Here is a 20,816-nt window from a genome sequence, read left to right as displayed (position 1 = left end):
TATAAATTTTAATTCATTGTGTGTATGTAAAATAGTTGATTTCATTAGCTTCAAATAAATATAGTATTTTGGAAGACAAATATAACAAAGAAAACAGGTACAGTTATATATTTGAAATAAGAACACAGGAGGGAAAAAAAGTCATGAAATGTAAGCTAAACATGACTAGGCACAAAGTATGTAAAGGCTAAACATACACAATACATATACACATTTATGTTTAAAAAAAATTCAGTCTTTTAATAATAGATGACAGAGAGAAGCTTGGCAACTCAGTTATGAGCAATTTTAGGAGATTGATTTGTTGGTGATGGAGTGGCATTTCGTTGCTCTTCTTCTTTAATTTTTTGTTGCATTTGCTGTAACATCTCCTGCATTCGTCTGAGCTCAGCTTCTTTTTCTTGAAGTATGCGATCTTTATCTGACTGTTCTGGAGAAGCTCTGCAGAAAGGAAAAAAAGTCAACTTGTTAGAGATAAATAATCTTTTAAAAATTAATAAATTTTACGTTGTCTAAAAATATAAATCTAAATCAGTAATTAATTGTGGGTTGTGGTTCCCAAAAATTATAAGATCCTGCAACCTCTTACTGAATCCTTCCTACAGATTCTGCAGCATTTCGTTACATCAACAAATAAAGAAAAATCTACCCGACTTTAAAAATTTGATTAATTTTAGTTTAATAAATAACCTTTCAGATATTAAAATTAATTATATTTTACACTTTTTTCTAATTTAGGCTAAGTTAGTGGCATTATTGCTGTAAAAAAATTCCTTATACTGGATTCATAAATGCTGTTTTCACACTAAAACAGTAACTTCAGTTCTAATAAAATTTTAAAATTGTGGAATTTTGTATGGTTAGCAATTAAAGACAAAGAATACAATGGCATTAAAAATCATGCTGAATATTTTTATGAATACACATAGGCACTTTTACCAATAATAGTGATTGTGCTTCAATGTAAATAGGGATACTATTATTTTTTAATTTGAAATAATCTGTTGCTTACATTTTAGCTCTACCATCTACTCATAATCAAAAGTTGGATATAAATAAAATATGACAGTATAATTTAGTAAATGTATACAGTTTGCTAAATCAGGAAAAAATCAACATGCACTTACGAAGGCTTTCTTGCAGTTGTTTTCCCAGCTAATCTCTCAGAACGGTAGTTTTCATAATGCAAATCTTGAGTAACTTCCTGAAGATCTTGCATATGGGTCCTTCAATAATAATATAAGCTTTTAATACATTTTTTACACTTTTTATATAAAAAAATCATTTAAGAAATACGGATATAAAAACAATGATAAAAACCTTTTAAACTGCATAATAATAAACAAAACCCAATAATTTATAACTATCCAAAACATGACACACTTACACAAGCATTGTTCGTAGTTTGATGAAATCACAATGATCAGGATTCTCAATTTCTACAACTCCCCAAGGATAAAGTCGTCCTCGAACTTTACGACCTTTTACTTCAATGGTTGGTAAGGCCGCTGAAACGGCAAATGGCACAGCCTCCTAAAATAAAGGTAAATTAATTGATTAAGAAACTAATATTAAATAAATATTACAATCAAACCCCTTTTTTATTATATTAATACAATTTTTATAATACATTGAACCACAATAATGATATAGAAAAACTGAAAATAAATAAAAAAGTTATTTACAACTCCATATAACATTGTATTTAAATATTCCCAAAATCTGTATCTAAACCAAACACTAAGCCATAATAAGTAGTATATATTGAAAAAGAAAATACTTTTTCTTAAATACTGTACATAAAAATGATTGAAAACAATATATTAAATTTATATCATATCATTCACCAGGGTTTTTAAAATTATATTATTAGTATAAAAAAAGACTGTTTAATTAAGATTCTCTGTTTACATATCCGTAATATTTTAAATAAGGAAAAAAGAAAACATGCTAGTCTGCACATAAGATATACAGTTGCTACAAGCCAAAATCAGACACCATAGGAAAAAACCCTGCTCTGCCAAAATGTTTTAACTAGAAGGAATTAGAAAAAATGTGAAGAGTTTTTTTTTTTAACAGTGAATTTATTGTACAGCTAAAAACAAAACCAAATAGTGTCAATTCATTAATTATAATTGAAAATTTAGACATAAGAGTAAAATTTTTGAAAGAGAGTCTGCAAGCCAAACTTGGACATCTCACAATTAAACACCATATAATTGCAATGCTGGGTAAAAATTATTACCACCTTTATGGTTTAACGTTATAATTGTTCAGGAGAATTTCTTAATTGGGTTATTTTCATTTACTATGGAATTAAATATTAATTTAACTAAAATAACAAGGCAAAAGAGCCAAACAAGCATTGAGTTAAGAAAATTGGTTATTAAGCATGCTGAAGATGAAAAATATATGCCAGAAATATCAGAGACTGTCCACAGAAGTCATTCAACTGTTAATAATATCATAAAATGCTTCAAAACCAATAATCAGATGGAAAATACGCTTAAGACAACCTATAATAAGATTTTCAAAGAAACAGAAGATCAATATTTAATCAGAAAAGTATAAACAAATTCGTTCCTTAGAGAACCAAACCTATCTATTACTGCTAAAAAGGAGTTAGGGAAGAAATATACCCCATGAACAATAAAAAAAATGTGCCATAATGCAGATCACAATGGATGAAAAGCCATTCATAAGTAAGCAAAATCATACTAATACTTAAATTAGCAAGGAGTGTGAAAACAAGGATTTTTATTTTTGGAAAAATGTTTTATTTACTGATGAGAGCAAATTTGACATTTTTGAGAGCAAATTCAACAATCCAATAGCAAACCTTACATCTGGAGAAAAGTAAAAGTGGAATTTTGCACAAAAAAAAAAAAAAAAAAAAAAAAAAGCAATTGTGAAGCATGTAGGTGGATCAGTAATGATCAGGGGCTCGTTTTCAGTTACTGGCCAAGAACCCTGCCTTTTATTGAAGGGAGAATGGATCAGAATGGATACTTTGACATTTTAAAGAAAAATATAAAATAATGTGTACTGAAACTTTCTCTTAGCAACAACTGGAGATTTTTATCAAGACAATGATCCAGAATCATAAATCTCATCGAGTGCATTCTTGGCTTCTATATAATTATTTTCACCTCATGGACACTCCACCCCAAAGCCCTGATATAAATTCCATCGAAAATTTATTGGAATACCTTAAGGAAAAAGTCCGGAAACCGGCCATTTCTCATAAAAACGAATTGAAAAGAGTATTGTTGCAGGAATGAGAAAATATTAAACAATTTTTTAAATTTGTGCAATCTACGCCTAAACATTTTAAAATGGTTATAAAAAACAAGGACTTGCATACCAAATAATAATTCATTTGAAATATTAACTAGTTTTCAAAATCTTCTTATACGTCCGAGTTCGGGTTGTGCATTATTTTTGGTTTTGTTTTTTGCAATAATTTCCGATTAATATGAATTATTTGTTGTTTGTATAATTGTAATAAATATATTTTTTGAAAATTCATGTAACTATGTTTATCATTTTTAGTTTAAACATTTTGACTGTATTAGTATCTTTTCTTTGATATCGAGTTTGGAGCGACTGTTAATATATATATATATACAAAAGTATTAGAATCAAGTTAATAGGAAAAACAAAAACCAAATAAAAATTAAACCAAAAAAATTATTAAAAAATATTAAAAAAGAATCCGGCCTGAAGACTTTTTCAAGGGTCACCCTCAGGCAGGGATTCAAATAAAGCGATTTATTCTGTGAGGACATACAGACATTAAGTCTAATAATGATTCCTCGTGACCCGAAAATCCCCCGAAATTATGCTCAAGAGATATACCATTTTAACAGAAAGGAAATACAAAATAACAAATTAGAAAAAAACCACAAAGTAAAAATACAATAAAAACAATAACAATAAAAACAAAAACAGCATTAAAATTAAAATTAAAAACGAAAAGGCCAGAACATACCATCCAACAGTGAACGAAACTTGAAACAATCGATTGTGATTTCCTGTTTTTGAAAGTTAACGGTAAATTATGTAAACAGAGGTAGGCACCCAGCGCCATCTATTGAGTGATCCAATATGCAAGTAAATTTCTATTTTTATTTAAGCCAAAAGATTAATCCCAAACCATACCTTGTTTAATTAAAAAATTGACATTACAGTAATTTCTAGGAAAATCATTTTTAATTAAATTTTTAAGGAGGATATTTGATGCTTCAATATAAGAATTTTTATTATTGCAAACCCTTTTGATCCTGTTAACTTGTGAGAAAATAAGATTTTTGAAAATTTTAGAGTTTAGATTGGAATGGTAGTTACATAGTTTTGTTATTTTAAAGTTGAAATCATCCCTTTTATCGTATATACCAACTATTGTTTTATCATTAGCAATTTTGATTTTTAAATCTAGAAAGGTAGCCTCAAGTTGATTTATATTTGTATCTTTTAGAATTAAATCTTTTGGATAGCAATTAGTAATAATATTAGTATTGTCGAAGTTAATCAAAAGTAGGTCATCAATATATCTCCACCCGTTTATTAAATTATATTTAATTATTTTTTTCTCATAGTAATGCAGGAAAATATTAGCTAAAGCACTTGAGAAAGCTGTCCCCATTGGAATGCCCTTGACTTGTTTATAAAAATTAATACCATTAAACACGTAATTTTCAGTAATATTAAAATTACATAACTCAAGCCAGTTATTTTTAGGAATGATATTTTCATTTAAATATTCGTCATATATAAAAGTGCAGACCTTTATTAATTTTTCATGAGGTAGATTAGTGTATAAATTTTCGAAATCAAAAGTATTAAGTTTATTAATGTTGTTATCTTTAAGAAAATCCAATACTTCTTTGTTACTAGAAATAATAAAGTTGTCTTCATTTTTTATTTTGTCCAGGATAATTTTTAAGTATTTAAAGAAATGTTTACCCGTATAGTAATTATAACTACCAGTGCTACAGGTTACGAATCTGAATTTTAATGGATTTTTATGAAATTTAACTGTTGGGAATAAATAAGGATAGTTAAGAGAGCAAGTCTTAGTTTTGGTTTTTTTTGCGAAAGCTAGCATTCTTTTATCTAATTCCTTTTTCCCGGTGTTCTTTAACATATAAGTTGCATTAGAGTTATATTCATTAATTAAAAGTTCTTTATAATAATATTTACAAATTAAACAGAAATTATTTGCTGATTTATCTATTACTGTAATAACAAATTTTTCTTTTAAATTTTTTATTTCATTTTTTAATGTTTTACTAAAATAAATCCCACGTTCTTTAGATCTGTCAAAATCAGTATTCAATTTTATTTTAATTTCCTTTAAAATTCTCACTTTCCATTCCCCGAAACCTTCAGCAGGCCAGTGGTATTTTCTAGATAATTTGGCAATAAAAACATCCAAATCATTACCAATAGAAATCAAAATTTTGTTATGGTTTATTTTTTCTCTTAATCTAAATTTTGTTCCTCTTCCCATCAAATCTCTTAAAGAGTTGGATTCAATAATTTTTAAATTACCTGTAATAATATGACCTTTATCAATATCTATAAAATCTTTATATTTTTCCTTGTTACAGTAACAATCTGTTTTATTTATTTTATCTAAATTTTTGCTATAGTAATTATAATTACAAATTTTTTTCTTTAAAGTTGAAGTGTAACTAAACGCTATTGATACATTAGTTTTATCTGCAAGAGGAAAAAATATATTATTATTATGTATAATTTTGGGTAATTTAAGATATTCGAAGTAAATATCCAAGAATTTAATCACACAGTATTCTTTGTAAACATAATTTTTATTATTAAAAAGTAAATCGTTTTTTCCAATGTTAAGTTTACATTTAATAAGATCTAGAATAATACATTTAGTGTACGAATTTTTAAACTCTAATTCCCCGAATTTATTATATATTTATATATTTATTGCTATTTTATGTGTAAGCAGATTATAAATCAAATATATTATAGCGTTTGCTTTTATCTTTTTTTATATTCAAAATTTTTATCATATATTCTCAATTTTCTAATAATTCAGAATTGATTGGGAAATATCATATTCCAAAATCATGCTTTAAATAGTATGAGCAACAGTATTTATGTTGTATAAAAAAATCTGTACAAATATATATATATATATATATATATTCTCAATTTTCTAATAATTCAGAATTGATTGGGAAATATCATATTCCAAAATCATGCTTTAAATAGTATGAGCAACAGTATTTATGTTGTATAAAAAAATCTGTACAAATATATATATATATATATATATATATATATATATATATATTTGTACAGATTTTTTTATACAACATAAATACTGTTGCTCATACTATTTAAAGCATGATTTTGGAATATGATATTTCCCAATCAATTCTGAATTATTAGAAAATTGAGAATATATGATAAAAATAAAGAATTTTGAATATAAAAAAAGATAAAAGCAAACGCTATAATATATTTGATTTATAATCTGCTTACACATAAAATAGCAATAAATATATTAGTTAATTCACCAAGACAAATTTATTTAAACACCAAAACATATTTTAAAAACATTTACAACAATTAATAATACTCAAACCTGAATGAAAAGTACAAAATTTCAGAAAAAAATTAATATTAATATATTTTTTGATATATTTATTTTTACATTTATCAAATCATTTAAAGATAAAAGAAAACATACTACAATAAATGACTAAAACAAAGAATGTTAACCTTACTTTTAATTGCTTCACTTGTTCTTTATATTCTTCATCTTCATCAGAATCACAGTCAGGTAAAGGATAAATACGTATGCCATTTTCATCAATTTCTTGCATTATCTATGAAAAAGAAATGGAAAATGATTTTCTGAATTTTACAATGCTACCAAATATCTTTTATAAGATGACTTTTACCAAGGCAACAGGATATCCAATACTATATTATATAATAAATAAATGATAGGAAATTATATATTATAAATAAATAGGAATTAAAAAAAACATTTTTAGTATTGATTTATGAAATGAAAGATTTATTATCTTACAATTTTTTGCTTCAAAATCCAAATATGGATTTAAGATAATAATAACAAAAATGATTGAGAATTTAAAGAAGAATAGATAGCAACATAAATTAAATTATTTTAAAGTCAGCAGTATAATTTAATGTTTTATTCACTTTCATCCTCTCAAAGTAATCTTTGTTAAAAAAAAAAAAAAAAAAGATTTGGCAAGCATTTCTTTCTAGTTCTTTTTAAACCGTAAAACATAAAAAAATAATAAATTCGTGATATTTGAGCTTTTCAGTTAAAACAAACTTTTCAAATTATGGATCTGGCAGAAAAACTTTGATGGTACAAAAATCACTCATTAAATAATAAAAAGTCATCTGTACATATGCACAATATAATTCAACTTATCAAATAAATGTGTTAAATTAAAATTCTTCTTCAATTTAAGATTGATTTACATATTTTCAACTGGCTGATGAAGTTACTGACTAAAATTAAAATATTTTGAAGATTAATAATTTTAATGCAAAAGCTATTTTTGCACAAATATTATGCTTTACAAAATATTTTCATTATCTTAATTTTTTTATTAAAATGAGAATGCTGGGTGAACCAAAATGACTTTTAAAAACTACCAATAACTAATTTCTTTATGATTTATTAATACATGTTATATAATTACTTCAAATTTTGTTCATACTAGCAAACATACAAGAAGGATTTTAATAAATATTTTGAGACAATGAATTAAACAGTTTATTTTTCATTATTAAAAAATATGAAAATAAATCAAATCAATGACTGGTCTAGATATAATTTGTCCATTATCTGCTTTTAAATTTTTTCTTTCAGCGTTCTTCCAAAATTCTGCTAATATGTCAAGGCAAAAGTTCTTTGGTTTTATTCTTGTTCTTCAACAATAAAAACCTATACATTTCTTTATTCATAAAATGCGTCAGTTCTTCATTTTAATCTGAGCAATGGAAAATTTAAATTAATTATTGTCTTTTAATTATTATTCTAAAATTTTGACCACTCAAAGTTACATAGACTTCACAATTACAATAATATTTATTCATTCATACAAAAAAAATGTATTAAGATGTCAGGATATTTTTATCTCAGAATGTTCTCTATCTAATTAAATAAGCTTTATAAATTCTTTTAAAATCAATTAAAAGTACCAAAAATTTTTAAAAATAAAATAAACCTAACAATATAAAGATAGAATAATTGAAAATTTCACTACTGTTACTTAGCAGAAAAAAAAATCTACAAATTGTTTGCATTTTTTCAATTATTTATAAAAATTTGGAAAAATTCAAAAATTACACTGAAAGAAATTAGTGTTATTGAAAAGGAAAAATTTCCAATTTTAGGATATTATAAAAATATTATCTTAAGAGTAATTGACTCCAAATTTACTGCACAAAAATGGCAAAATTTTGAGTAATTTCTATTTATTGAATACTTAATTAACCTTTCCCCATTTAAAAGTTGAAAATATTTTTTTTTCTTTTGTCTTAAATAATAAGCATGCAATTTTTGACTTAATTCTGTCAGTATATTTAGATGGAGATGTCCAAATAACTTTTTCATTTACAGATTTAAAATTCATTGATGGATTTTATTCTCAAAATTAAATGTACATATGACAGTCCCCCCCCCCCCTATTTCACCAACTTGTAAACAGAGGAAAATTCAGGAAATGTAAATTAACAATATGTAGAAAGGTAATGTATTTGTTCATTTTATTGTCTTTCTTGATGTTGGAATGAAGTTTACATGGAATGTGAAAATTTATAAGCTGTGAAACATATTGCTTAAATTAAAGAGATGACTGAAAAAAATAAACCACTTCATTAAAAACTGAATTTGCTTCTTATTTATAATAATTTAATTGATTTTGTTTTAAAGAAAACACAATCTGAATTTGAAATAACTTTAACTGATTGAGAAATGCATTAATATTTTAAACAATGAATGAATTATATTAGACCACAAATAATCTAATATAATAACTATAATAAAAAAATAAACAATAAACAGTAGAAACAGCTTACAAATTTAGAAGAAAAAAGCAAAATCAAAGGAATCTAAGCAAATTATACCCTTTTCTTGAGTTGCATCATTTCCTTTTTTGTCAAAGCATCTGCTTTGGCAATGACAGGAACAATGTTTACTTTTCCATGCAGCTGCTTCATGAATTCAATGTCAAGCGGTTTTAAGCCATGGCCATAAGGAGAAATAAAATAAAAACAACAATGGACTCTGCTGTCATTTATGTTCCTTCGATTTAAGCCACTTTCATCTCTCAAAAATCTTTCAAACTGATCATCAATGTACTGAATAATTGATTTAAAACTGAAAAGAAGAAAATATAATTAGAATATTTGCCCATACAAATAAAAAAAAACATACTTAAAAAGAACATTTCTTATAATTTCATAAAAGGAAATTTAAAGGAAAAAATATGAATTATAAGGAAATCTACAATATATATATAAACAATTTTAGCTATCATATAAATATCATCAGTAAGCATAAATCTAAGTATGTTATTTACCAGAGTTCAAAATCGTTGATCATAATACACATGGTCTGAATAAGGATTTGTCTTCATAAAAATAAAATCTTTATAGAATGTTTTCTTATGAGAAGAGTAACCAAATTCTTTAAATTTTTGGCATGCAAAAATAATTAATAAAGTAATCTTGGCTAAAAATTTAAAATAAAACCTGGCAAATAACTATTTTAAATTGAATTTTTTCAGTTTAAAATTACTTTTTCTAGCTTATTATAGCTTTAAGATTGGGACAAAACATACAAGTCTACCTTTTTTTTTTTTCATTCTAAATTGGCCTTGAGTGAGAAAAAAATAATGAAATTTTGCTTTTGAAAAAAGTAAGAACTTTCATTTAATAAAAAGCTTAAATTAGGCTCATAATTCCTAAATGATGGGTTGATATTTGAATAATTTTACAAATTAAATTATAAATTTGAAAGTATATTAAATATAGCATTTTTATTGTAAAAAGGTATTTTGCTTTGATGCTACAAATTAATACAATATTTATTAAAATCCTTTGTTTCAAATTATAACATGAAAAAAGAATATCTTGCAACATTTTTGTACATATTAGTTGATATCTCAATGCAGACTTCATATTGTACAAATCTAAAGACAACAAGGTTAAAACAATCGCAGATTTACCATTAGGTTATTTGTAAATTTTACAGTACAAGGAAATCCCAAGAATGAACAAATTATTGAAAAATATCAAGCATTTTTATCAAAAAAAAAAAAAAAAATGTTTTAAATATATAAACTGTATATTTAAATAAAATATCTAATTATAAAAGAAAATTTTATTTTAAATATCACTGAAATTTTAACTTCAAATTTTTAATTTACAAATCATTACCCATTCCATATTGCTTTACTATTACTTACATTTATTATGTATTGTTAACGAATTACTTTCTTATCACTTTCATTATTACTTTGTTGAAGTTTTGAAATTTTCATTGACAATAATTTTTGTATCAATTAATTGTCAATACAAATCAAAGTGTAAGCTTTCATCATCTCGTTTCAATTTTGATGCAAAATTTATATTAGAAAAATTTAATCTCTATTATACTCATTTCTAACTGATTTTACATAGATATGCTATAAGATTTTTTAAAAACTGAATTCTATAGTTAATGGATTTTAATATTCTTATAAAATATAATTACAGGTAAATACTTTAATTTACAACCTACAAAACTTTTAAAAAAAAAAAATGGTAGAATGTTAATTATTTTCCTCATTTGCACCTAAATGTCTAAAATCTTTCTTATATTAGGATCTCTGACAAACTGTTTGCTGGCTAAAATAATTTGATTCTTATTTTCTGCTTTTCTCTTTAAAAAGAAGATTTAAAAATATTTGAAGGCCTACAAATATTTTTCAATAAAAAATTCTTAACATGTAATTAGTTCTATAAAAAAATATAGAAAAACCAGGTAATGCCGGTCATTTCATTATTACACAGCATGGCTATTCTGTGATGAAGAAAAATGAATGTTGCAAATTATTTTGTGTTAGGAATTTAAATTTAAAAAAATGAATATTACAAATGCCATTTTATTTCATTATGTGTGCAATGCTGGAATTAAACTAATGAAATATCAGTATTTGTATGTATTTATTATGGGAACTGAAATGTGTGTTTCATTAAATTTAAATAATTGGATAATTATTTTTGGCTACTGCACTCTATGTTAAAATGACAATGATAACACTTTGGATGGAGGGGGGGGGGTTACAATATTTGTATAAATATTACAAAATAATTCATTTCCTTACAAGTATAACACTTAACCTATTAAAATAAAAAATAAAAAGAATATACATACAAATTAAAAAATGGCATAAAAAAGCAGAAATTAAGTAATTTTTATTTCATTTCAATTTTTAATTCTATCTGCAGACTTTATAAAAATCTACTAAACATACTAAATTTCAAAGTATACTTTCATTCTTATTACCTGTCACTATTATCAATAGCATCACCAAAGCCAGGAGTATCAACAACAGTCAAACGTAACTTCACACCTCTTTCTTCAATCTCAACTGTTGATGCTTCCAACTTTACAGTTTGTTTAATTTTTTCTGTGAGGAAAAATACTTATTTTTGAGTATATATAAAGCTTTAAAAAATAAAGAGTCAAAATTTAAAATTACATTAATTTGAGCATTTATTAATTTCAATATAATGCACAGCAATTGTGTAATTTCAACAATAAAGCAATTGTAAATCTATTTTAAAAAAAACTGGGTTTTTCAAGAGGACATAAATTAATTTGCAAAAAAGTAGATACTTATGCATTAACTGCATGCTGTTGGTAAAAGTATTAGGTACTTTCCAACAGTAAACAATCAAATTTTAGTTGCAAAAAAAAAAAAAAAATGTGTAATTTTTGGAACTTATTTGGTGATTTATCTCTAGTATGCAATTAATATGCAAGTACCAGGGAAGACTTTGAGACTGCACACTTGTATAGTTGGATACCAATGATTAGCAAATTGTAAAAATAAAAAAATAATACTTTATAAAAATAACAATTAACATCCACTACTTTTAACATTGCAATAGATTCAAAAATTTACAGTTATAAATAAAAAAAAAAAATCAATTCTCTGAATATATATTTAGAAAAATAAATCATATTATTTATTAAAAACGTTGTTTATTAATTTTTGAACAACATTACCTGCAGCATCAGGTATATGTCTCTCAGGATACAAATCAGTAAGAAATAAACTGTTGATCAAAGTAGATTTTCCAAGACCTGATTCACCTAATTTCAGAAAATAAAAAATTAAACAAAATGTAAAAAGTAAGTGTAAGCAGCAAACTGAATACCCGTACATAAGTAAAATGCAACAGCTAGGTACTTACCAACAACCATCAGAGTGAATTCAAAGCCTTTTTTCACAGATTTTCGATGAACTTGATTTGGAAGATTTGCAAATCCCACATATCCAGGTGTTTCAGGATTTGTAAACTATATAAAAGTAATATAAAAATAGTCCATTAATAAGAAAATCTCATATTTGATGAAGTTGTCTAAAATTATTTCTCAGTGAATCATAAATTTTAAGTCTCTGGATATAATATCTACTCAACAAGTAAAACAGTCACAGATATCCACATAGTAGATATAATAGGTTCAAACAATGTAATATTATAATTGATAAATGTATCTGGAAATTATCTCTCAGGCTTTTATTCAATAGTTTAGAATACACAATATTTCATAAGTTTATGATTTTTTTATTGGTTCTATTCAGCTAATTTATTGCTTACTAAATCAATTTCTTATCTTCATTTACAATTATTGAAGTTACTCTCTAATAATTTCATGTACCTTCAAAGCAAAATCACAGTAACTATCTATATATATACTATATACTCATTCCAAGCATATTTGAAATTCCAAACATATTTTGAAATGAAATGGAAAAAGTCACAAGAAAATATTCATTTGATTCCATTTTATGTCAATTATTTTCAAACCAATACAAATTGCTTTTATAATACTCTGGATGATAAAACACTTGTCTTAATAAGTACACAGAGGTACTCACTAGACTACTTACTACTACTTAGACTACTTACTTACTAGAGGTACTACTGAAATATTACAGGGTATACAAACATATTTAATTTGCTTTTATGTACTTCATATTTTGTACAAAGTTTGATTTCTTACATAAATGTGTTAGATTACTGAAAACTAATATTAAAGTTTGATGCATGGAGTAATACTATTGTTTAATTTGCAATCGTAGCTTTTGTTCAAGTAAAAGTCTAAACAAATACACTAAAAAGTGGAGTATAAATTTCAATTTATTTTTGAAAAAATTCCTAGAGGTGAAGATGAAACAATCTTGGTTGCAAAGTTTTTGGAAATAGATGCAGATAGAAAAAGAGTGACAGGCATTTTGTTTATTAATTATGGGCTCAATTCAAGCATCTAATAAAAACCTTGATTAACCTTTTTAAATGTCTTTATAAAATAGGAAGCATAAGTAAAGGTGTAATAAATCTTTAAACCAAGGAAAGAAACTTCTTGAACTTTAAACAGCAAATAAATTTCAGTCTTCTTAAAATATATTTAAAGAATCAAATTTCTTTTAAAAATCAAATTATCCTTAATAAGAAAGAATGTCATAAAATTCCCTTGGCAAGAATATAGGACCTGTATTTAACTATTCTTTGAAAATTAAAATTGTTTAGAATGCAAAAAATTTTCCAGCCCATATTAGGTAAGGAAATATATTTAGATGTTTGCATACACCCCTTGAAATAATTTCTAAATTTCTATTTGGAAAAACATGAAATGAGGGCTCAACCTTAATTATCCTAGATATGTAAATCAAGAGTAAGATCAAATTTATTATGATTTAAGAATTAAGATAAATTAAAATCTTTTAATATAATATAAATATATTTGAAAATAAACATGAGTCTTAATATAGTATTAATACTACACTATAACTTTTTAAATGGTGATAACTCACCAAATGTAGTGACCTAACCATATTCATTAGTTTTGGTGTTTGCCATAACTTGGCTGATGATGGCAAAAAATCTGTACCATATTATTCAGTTTTAGCCAAAAATTAAACACCAGTATTCAGAATTTTCTTTATTGAAATTTTGTATTTGAAATGACAGTTGCTTAATTTCATGAAACAGTTTCTGTGATCCACATTTGCAGAAATATGAATTATATCATTCAATAGTGATTTTTAAGTTGAAAGAAAGGCGTAAGAAAAGGAAAAGTGTTCACTGGTCTTTTACTGTATTTGAAAACTTTTAAAAGAAAATTGGATGTGATTGAATTAGAATAACTTGATATTACAGCTTTAACTCTATTGCATACTTCATTCAAGAGTAATAATTTTACACACATATAGAAATTAAACTGTAAATAAATACTTAAAAGGTAGGTTAATATGTTTAATATACCTGCATGATATTCATATTTACATAATCTAAAGTAATGCGAGTTCCGATATGTTTTGTTCCGCATTTTCAATGCATTCGCAAAAAAATTGCAATTTTTTAACAAATTTCAGAAAAAAAGTGATTATTACAACAAAATGTGAGAAGAAACAAAATAGATAGTTTATTTTTAGAACTTAAACGTTTTCAGTACAAAGAGAAAAACTAAGATTCATTTCCATCTCTGAATATCAATAATTGATATTATTTAGTTTATACTTATTCGAATAAAGTTTTATAATTTTTGTCCATTTTGAAATTTACGCATATAAATTAGACCTGTTCAACAAACTCAAATATAATCGCTCTCAAAATAATAAAAATGTACTCATGCTACTCAAACTAAGCGCGTTACAATAGAATTGAATTAAATATTTAATTTTTTGTACGTAAAACTGCAATGGACTGAAGAAAGCTTCGGAAATATTTTTAAAAAATTCGTAATGACTTACGAGTTTTGTTTCAGATGTCATCTTGAATTAACAATATAATTTTTAAGCGAAAATTCTATATATTTTAAACTTAAAATAAACAAGCCGATACTTAACGAATGACAACACCCAGACTTTTCAGTTACAGTTACTAAGTTGCAATACAGTTATCAAAGAAAATAGCGAAAAAAGAGTAATGAAAAATGCAAAATATTCTGCAGCCAAAAATAGAAAACAAACAAACTATCTGTAGCCGTTACAAAAAATCAAATACATTCTACCGAGTAATTTTTTTTATCTATTTCAAAATCTTTTTGATGATCGATCAGTACTGAAAAAAATCATAATTTTTAGCTAACTGCGACACTAGTGGCGAAGCTCTGCATGCATTGCACTTTTCATGCTTTCTCTCTTCTACTTGGTTTTAAAATAAAAAAGCGAATAATTAATTTTCGAGCTTTAATTCTAAAAGATGAATATCTGAAGCATCTATATTCATAGGTTACTACAAGTGATTATTAATAAAAGGAAGATTCAACGTTTCTTTCAAATTAGCTCCGTAATGAATTGTAGTGATTTGCGGATGGTGGATCCGAGAACAGATCCCACTAAAGGATTAGTGCAATTTTAGTGATATGTGATGGGCTAGGATAGAACCTGGGACCTTGTGGTTAGCAGTCCAGTAACTAAACCAGGATACAAAAGCATATGCTTGTGTAGTGTAGTTATTGACTGGATTATATGCTATTCACCGCACACTTATAATTTGATCTCTCAGCTAAAATGCTTTTACACAATGTTAAAGACTGATGTAAGGTGCAGATTTCTAATTCATTATTTAATCACAATTAAAAATCACAAGACTCATCCCAAAATATTCTTCATGTAATTTCAAAAAGGAAATTTAATTTTTTATAACCAATCAAGTTTTATAGTATTTTTTTCCTTCTATAAGGGACGGATATGACAATTTGAAAAATAATACAAATATGTGATTTATTCTAACACACGATAAAAAAAATCTCCTATTTGAGAAAAGATTCAGGAAACTCGTTTACAATTGTGTTGCATGTACCAGATAAAGATCGATCATAACTGATTGAATTAAAATACAAGTTGTTGAATATTTTAAGGAAATTTTTCGCTTTTTTAGAAAAAAGTATTGAATTGTAAATTATTAATGTTGTTTGGATGCAATAAATTAACTTTAAATTGCAGTAAATAAATAACAGCTAAAAATGCTTTACTGTAAATTTCTAAATGAAATATTATGTTTATAAATAATAGCATGTATACTAAATTTTAATTCAAATTAACCGAATTAAATACAAATTAATAAATTATATAGAAGAATTCCGAAATAAATGTATACTTCTTGAATGTATAAAAATGTTTGCTTCGAATTATTCATTTACTTGATAATTAATTTTTGCACAACTGGAACTATAGGATTTAAGCACATAAAATTTGGGCCGGCGTCCTGGCATAAGAGTAGCGCGCCTTTCCCGGGTTCGAGTCCCGGTTCGGGCATGATTGTTTTTCTTCCATGTTCTATCGGTGAGGAAATGTACAGGGGTTTTCAATCACTCTTAAACTTTCGCTTCAGTCCCTAGTTCTCAATGATTATGTATACCAAAAAATGTCATTCGGTCATATGTGTTTGTCTGCTATTGTTTGAAAAAAGATTGAATTCGTGGCAAATTTTTTTTCTCAAATATTTAAAATAATAATAAAATTATATAAAAAAAATTTGTACGCTAAATTAAGTCTTTTGTAATGTCTTGATCTAGACTGATCAAATAACGAAGCAGAATTTCCAGACAATTCTTTATTTTACAGCCCTATATATACAAAAGAACAACTTGCTCTAATCTTGGTTAAATAAATAGTTATTTACACCTGTAGTAGGAGACACAACAGTCGAAGTCGAAGAGTTTTCTTGAAACTCAGTTGGTTCTCGAACTCCGCACTCGTGGGCGTAGTCCAACAGTCTGCCTGCAATTCGTTTCTTCTTTTCTCCTAAAAAAATCTCCGCACTTTATTTCGGCGACAGTCTCCGCCTCTTAATTTACATTGGTCATTTGAGCTCTCTTTCGGCCAATCGGGGTTCAGCCATATGCTCTCTCAGCGGCACCAGTCGGTCGTGGGAAGGTTCTTTGTGTGATGCACCTTTTATAACTGACTATTTTTGAACATGGATTTATCATAGTCCTTTCACAATGAGAAACATTTAGCATACAGATGTTTGGACACTCTTTTCTCTTTGAAGGTACTCTCAGTATCTCTTGGACGAGGAATTCCCACATGTGGTCTTTCACTGTAGTCTGTAATGATCAGATGCGACACCACTCAGGTGAAAAAATCCACCATCTGGCTATCTCGAGGAGTTTAGTAAGTAACAGCGACGACACAGCTGGCTGCAAATGTCTTATCAGAACTGGGAAACGGGGAATGTTGCATGAAAACCATTTGAAGATAAAAAATATTGCTTCAATTATTATTATTATTTTAAAGGCTCCCGAACGTAATTGGATACCTTAAAGTGCTAATATTTTTACTTTCTCGTATGCGTAGTACAGAGAATGTATAGCAGTTGTCAAAAAAATTCGAGATTTTGACAAATCTCCATGTTTTAGTCTACCCTGAGTTCAAAAAAACACATTTTTATAAAAGACCCGTCTGTCTGTGGCAAAGATGATTAAAAAATGCTTTGATCTAGAAGAATGAATTTGGGTACGACAAATTTCTTTGCACCAAATTTGTAGATTTCTATCAAATTTTGAGCAAAATCCGCTCACAGGAAGTCTGTCTGACCAGTTGTTCGAATATTATTTAACACGATAATTACAAAACGAAGAGAACTAGATCGATAAAATTCGATGCACAGAAGCAATCTATAGATCACATATCTGTAATATTCGATCACAGAATCTAAACACCTATCAAATTTTGTGTCAAGTCCAACAAGTGATTGACCTTTGTCGGTTTGTACTTTAAGAAACATATAAATGCGATAACTCAAAGTCGCAATGACTTAAATATATAAAATCTAATATGTGAATTTGTGACTACAAGTGTCATTTTGTGTAAAATTTTATTTCAAACTAGCCGCCTTTGGCGACCAGCCGGTTCGCCAATCTTAATTTTCGTTTAAATTTTAATAATTAAATAGGTTGCACCGGAGTTTAACCCCCTTCTTTGCCAAGTTGCGATAACGCGCCAAAGCTGGCAATCTATATTATGCCCTGCTCTTTTGCTTTTGAACATTTCGCAAGACCGTTTTTGGCGGTTTTTAAAAATTTCGCCAAGCAGGGGGTTAAACTCCGGTCGTACCATTAAATATTTTACGCAATTCCAACTTTAATAGATTCTTCAGCAAAATATTTTAAAACTTCAAATTTTGATAGTCGTATAATTCACTCATAATATTATAAAGGCCTTCAGTCATAACGTGATATGTATCTCTCTAATTTTCCGTTACCCCTCATAGAATTTAAGCTTTAAATTAAAGTGTAAATGATTAATCTGCAATTAATATAATAATATTTTTTACTGAAACAAAGCATTTTTTTAATACTATGATTACTGATAATAGAGTCACTGAGCGTTTAAACTTTATGGGCACTAAAGAATATTTTTCTTAATTTATGTAATATCTCAAGAATTTGTCAACAAAAATTTCTCAGATTCATCATGAACAGATCGATTCATTAACAATGTTTAATTTTAAATGCATCAAACACTAAGAAAATAAAATGAATCGTTTAAAATAATCGGTCGAAAACAGGTTAAAAAAAACTACTTAAAAAACGATGTACTTAAAACTATAAGCATATACAAAAAAGTATATAACTAACATAAATACAATTTAATTACAAAAGCATGCAATTAACCTAGAAATAATTTAAATCATTGAAAGCAGGTTAAAAAAAACTACTTAAAAAACTATGTACTTAAAACTATAAGCATATACAAAAAATATATAACTAACATAAATACAATTTACTTAAAAAAGCATGCAACTAACCTAAAAATAATTTAAATCATCCTTTGGTTGTCATGTCAACAGTCAGAACACAATGCGCATGCGTGAATTTTCTTCGCCAGTTACGTTAACGCAAATGCGTGAATTTTTCTACTCCAGTTGGGGTAACGCTATGCAGATTATACATTTTTAATTTCCTTTATTCTGTGTTATTTTAATTCAAAAGTACTTCAGAATGAATCTGAAACATGGATTAATTAACAATGTTTCATTTTAAATGCATAAAACATTAAGAAAATAAACAGAATCGTTTGAAATAATCCGCCGAAAAATTTTAACCCTAGCCTCATTACTGTTGGGAGAAAAAAATAACTGAAGCCTTACTCATTTGGCGGTGGGGAAAATGGAAGATTTTTTTGGCGGAAAAGTTGGCGGTGGAGAAAATGGAAGATTTTTTTTGGCGGGAAAGTTAGTTTTTAATTAATAATTAAAATTTAAAAAAACGGACCCCAGGTGCACATTTCCGACCTCTAAGGTATACATGTACCAAATTTGATAGCTGTATGTCAAATGACCTGGCCTGTAGAGCGCCAACACACACACACACACACACACACACATTGAGCTTTATTATAAGTATATAGATGGTAAGGAAAAAACGCGTTTCAAACGCAAATTTGTTTTCGGATACTATTAATCCCATGCCAGGGATTAATAGCCAGGTTACTCACCAAGGATGACAATAACGTCAGAGGCTAAATTCACTTCAAAGGTTAATATTTCATAATTATTGTATGCTAATTCTAAACAAGGTGTCCTCCGGGTTAACATCTGCATTAGACAATATGCGAGAAAGTTGGGGGAGACCACTGCCATTGGTTTTTGTTTCTTCTGCTTCATTTTACTTTAACATATAAGTATCTCTATTGACAAAAGCGAATATGTCTCTATCCGTGCAAAAAAATGAATGTAGAATTAAGAGCCTTTGACGCTGACAGTTATAAAGGTATATAGCTCTGATAATTATAAAATAATTGATGCTGATTTTATGTGATCTGACTCAATTAGGAACGTTCAGGTACAAAATAAATAGGGCAAAGGTAAGGCTAGTAAAATAATATGGCTTTAATATTAGTTATAATTTGAAGTTTAAGAATAACTTTGTTATGGAACTATGAATATAAAATCATGCGAGATTCAATTTAAATTACACTATTCCTTATTCCCAATAAACACGATGATGGTTTAGTTTAGTTATATTAACGCCCCGTTGTAAAGCAACCCTAGGGCTATTTTGGGACGGTCCTCGTAATTTTGAACCGCGGTCAGATGACGAGGACGACACCTGAGCTGGCACTCCTTCTCCACACCACACCAGCGGAAGGACGTTTGGCATGACGGATTTAACGTGCAACAGACCCCCTCACACGGTCTAATCGGGTCTCGAACCTGAAACCCTACGGCTCGCAAGCCGAGACCTTACCACCATGCCACTTCGGCCTCTCACGAAGATCGTCAAAGACGTCTAGTATAATTAAACCTCGATTATTCCATTTACCTGGCACTATAATCGTCTGGGATAATCCAAAACTTGATTAATAGAGAAGAAAATTTAAATCATGGCTTTTTCAAAAATCAAATTTTTCCAGATATTTTTTTTATTTGTAATCACAATAATCTTTTTGCAGGTATTATCACGTATCAAGATTTTAACAAATTCTTTCATCAATCTTCTTACATGCATTTTAAAAATATTAATTAGATTTTATAAGATATGCTACTGATGTTTCGCTTTT

General features: G+C 27.0%; 1 protein-coding gene across 1 annotated transcript; it reads right to left on the bottom strand.

The window, feature by feature from the left end:
• Window positions 1-224: 224 nt before the first annotated feature.
• Window positions 225-15,187, bottom strand: LOC129968715 (septin-1-like). The gene is made up of 9 exons (XM_056082892.1): window positions 15,057-15,187; window positions 12,493-12,598; window positions 12,305-12,391; window positions 11,579-11,702; window positions 9,154-9,406; window positions 6,768-6,869; window positions 1,388-1,533; window positions 1,128-1,226; window positions 225-441 (listed from the first exon to the last, which is right to left on the bottom strand). The coding sequence occupies exons 1-9, from the start codon at window positions 15,075-15,077 to the stop codon at window positions 273-275; spliced, it is 1,107 nt and encodes a 368-aa protein (XP_055938867.1). The 5' UTR covers window positions 15,078-15,187; the 3' UTR covers window positions 225-272.
• Between the last annotated feature and the right edge of the window lie 5,629 nt (window positions 15,188-20,816).

The sequence above is a fragment of the Argiope bruennichi genome, chromosome 5 (assembly GCF_947563725.1).
Source record: "Argiope bruennichi chromosome 5, qqArgBrue1.1, whole genome shotgun sequence".
In the NCBI taxonomy this organism is placed as follows: domain Eukaryota; kingdom Metazoa; phylum Arthropoda; class Arachnida; order Araneae; family Araneidae; genus Argiope; species Argiope bruennichi.
This window is presented reverse-complemented; position numbering and strand designations above follow the sequence as displayed.

Bases quoted from the DNA above. Each gene is read 5' to 3' on its own strand.
- LOC129968715 (XM_056082892.1), bottom strand. From the start codon at position 15,077: ATGACATCTGAAACAAAACTC. The intron at 11,703-12,304 runs GTAATGTTGTTC...TTTTCCTCACAG, and splicing joins ACATATACCTGATGCTGCAG to AAAAAATTAAACAAACTGTA. The intron at 1,534-6,767 runs GTAAGGTTAACA...CCTTTATTTTAG, and splicing joins AACAAGTGAAGCAATTAAAA to GAGGCTGTGCCATTTGCCGT.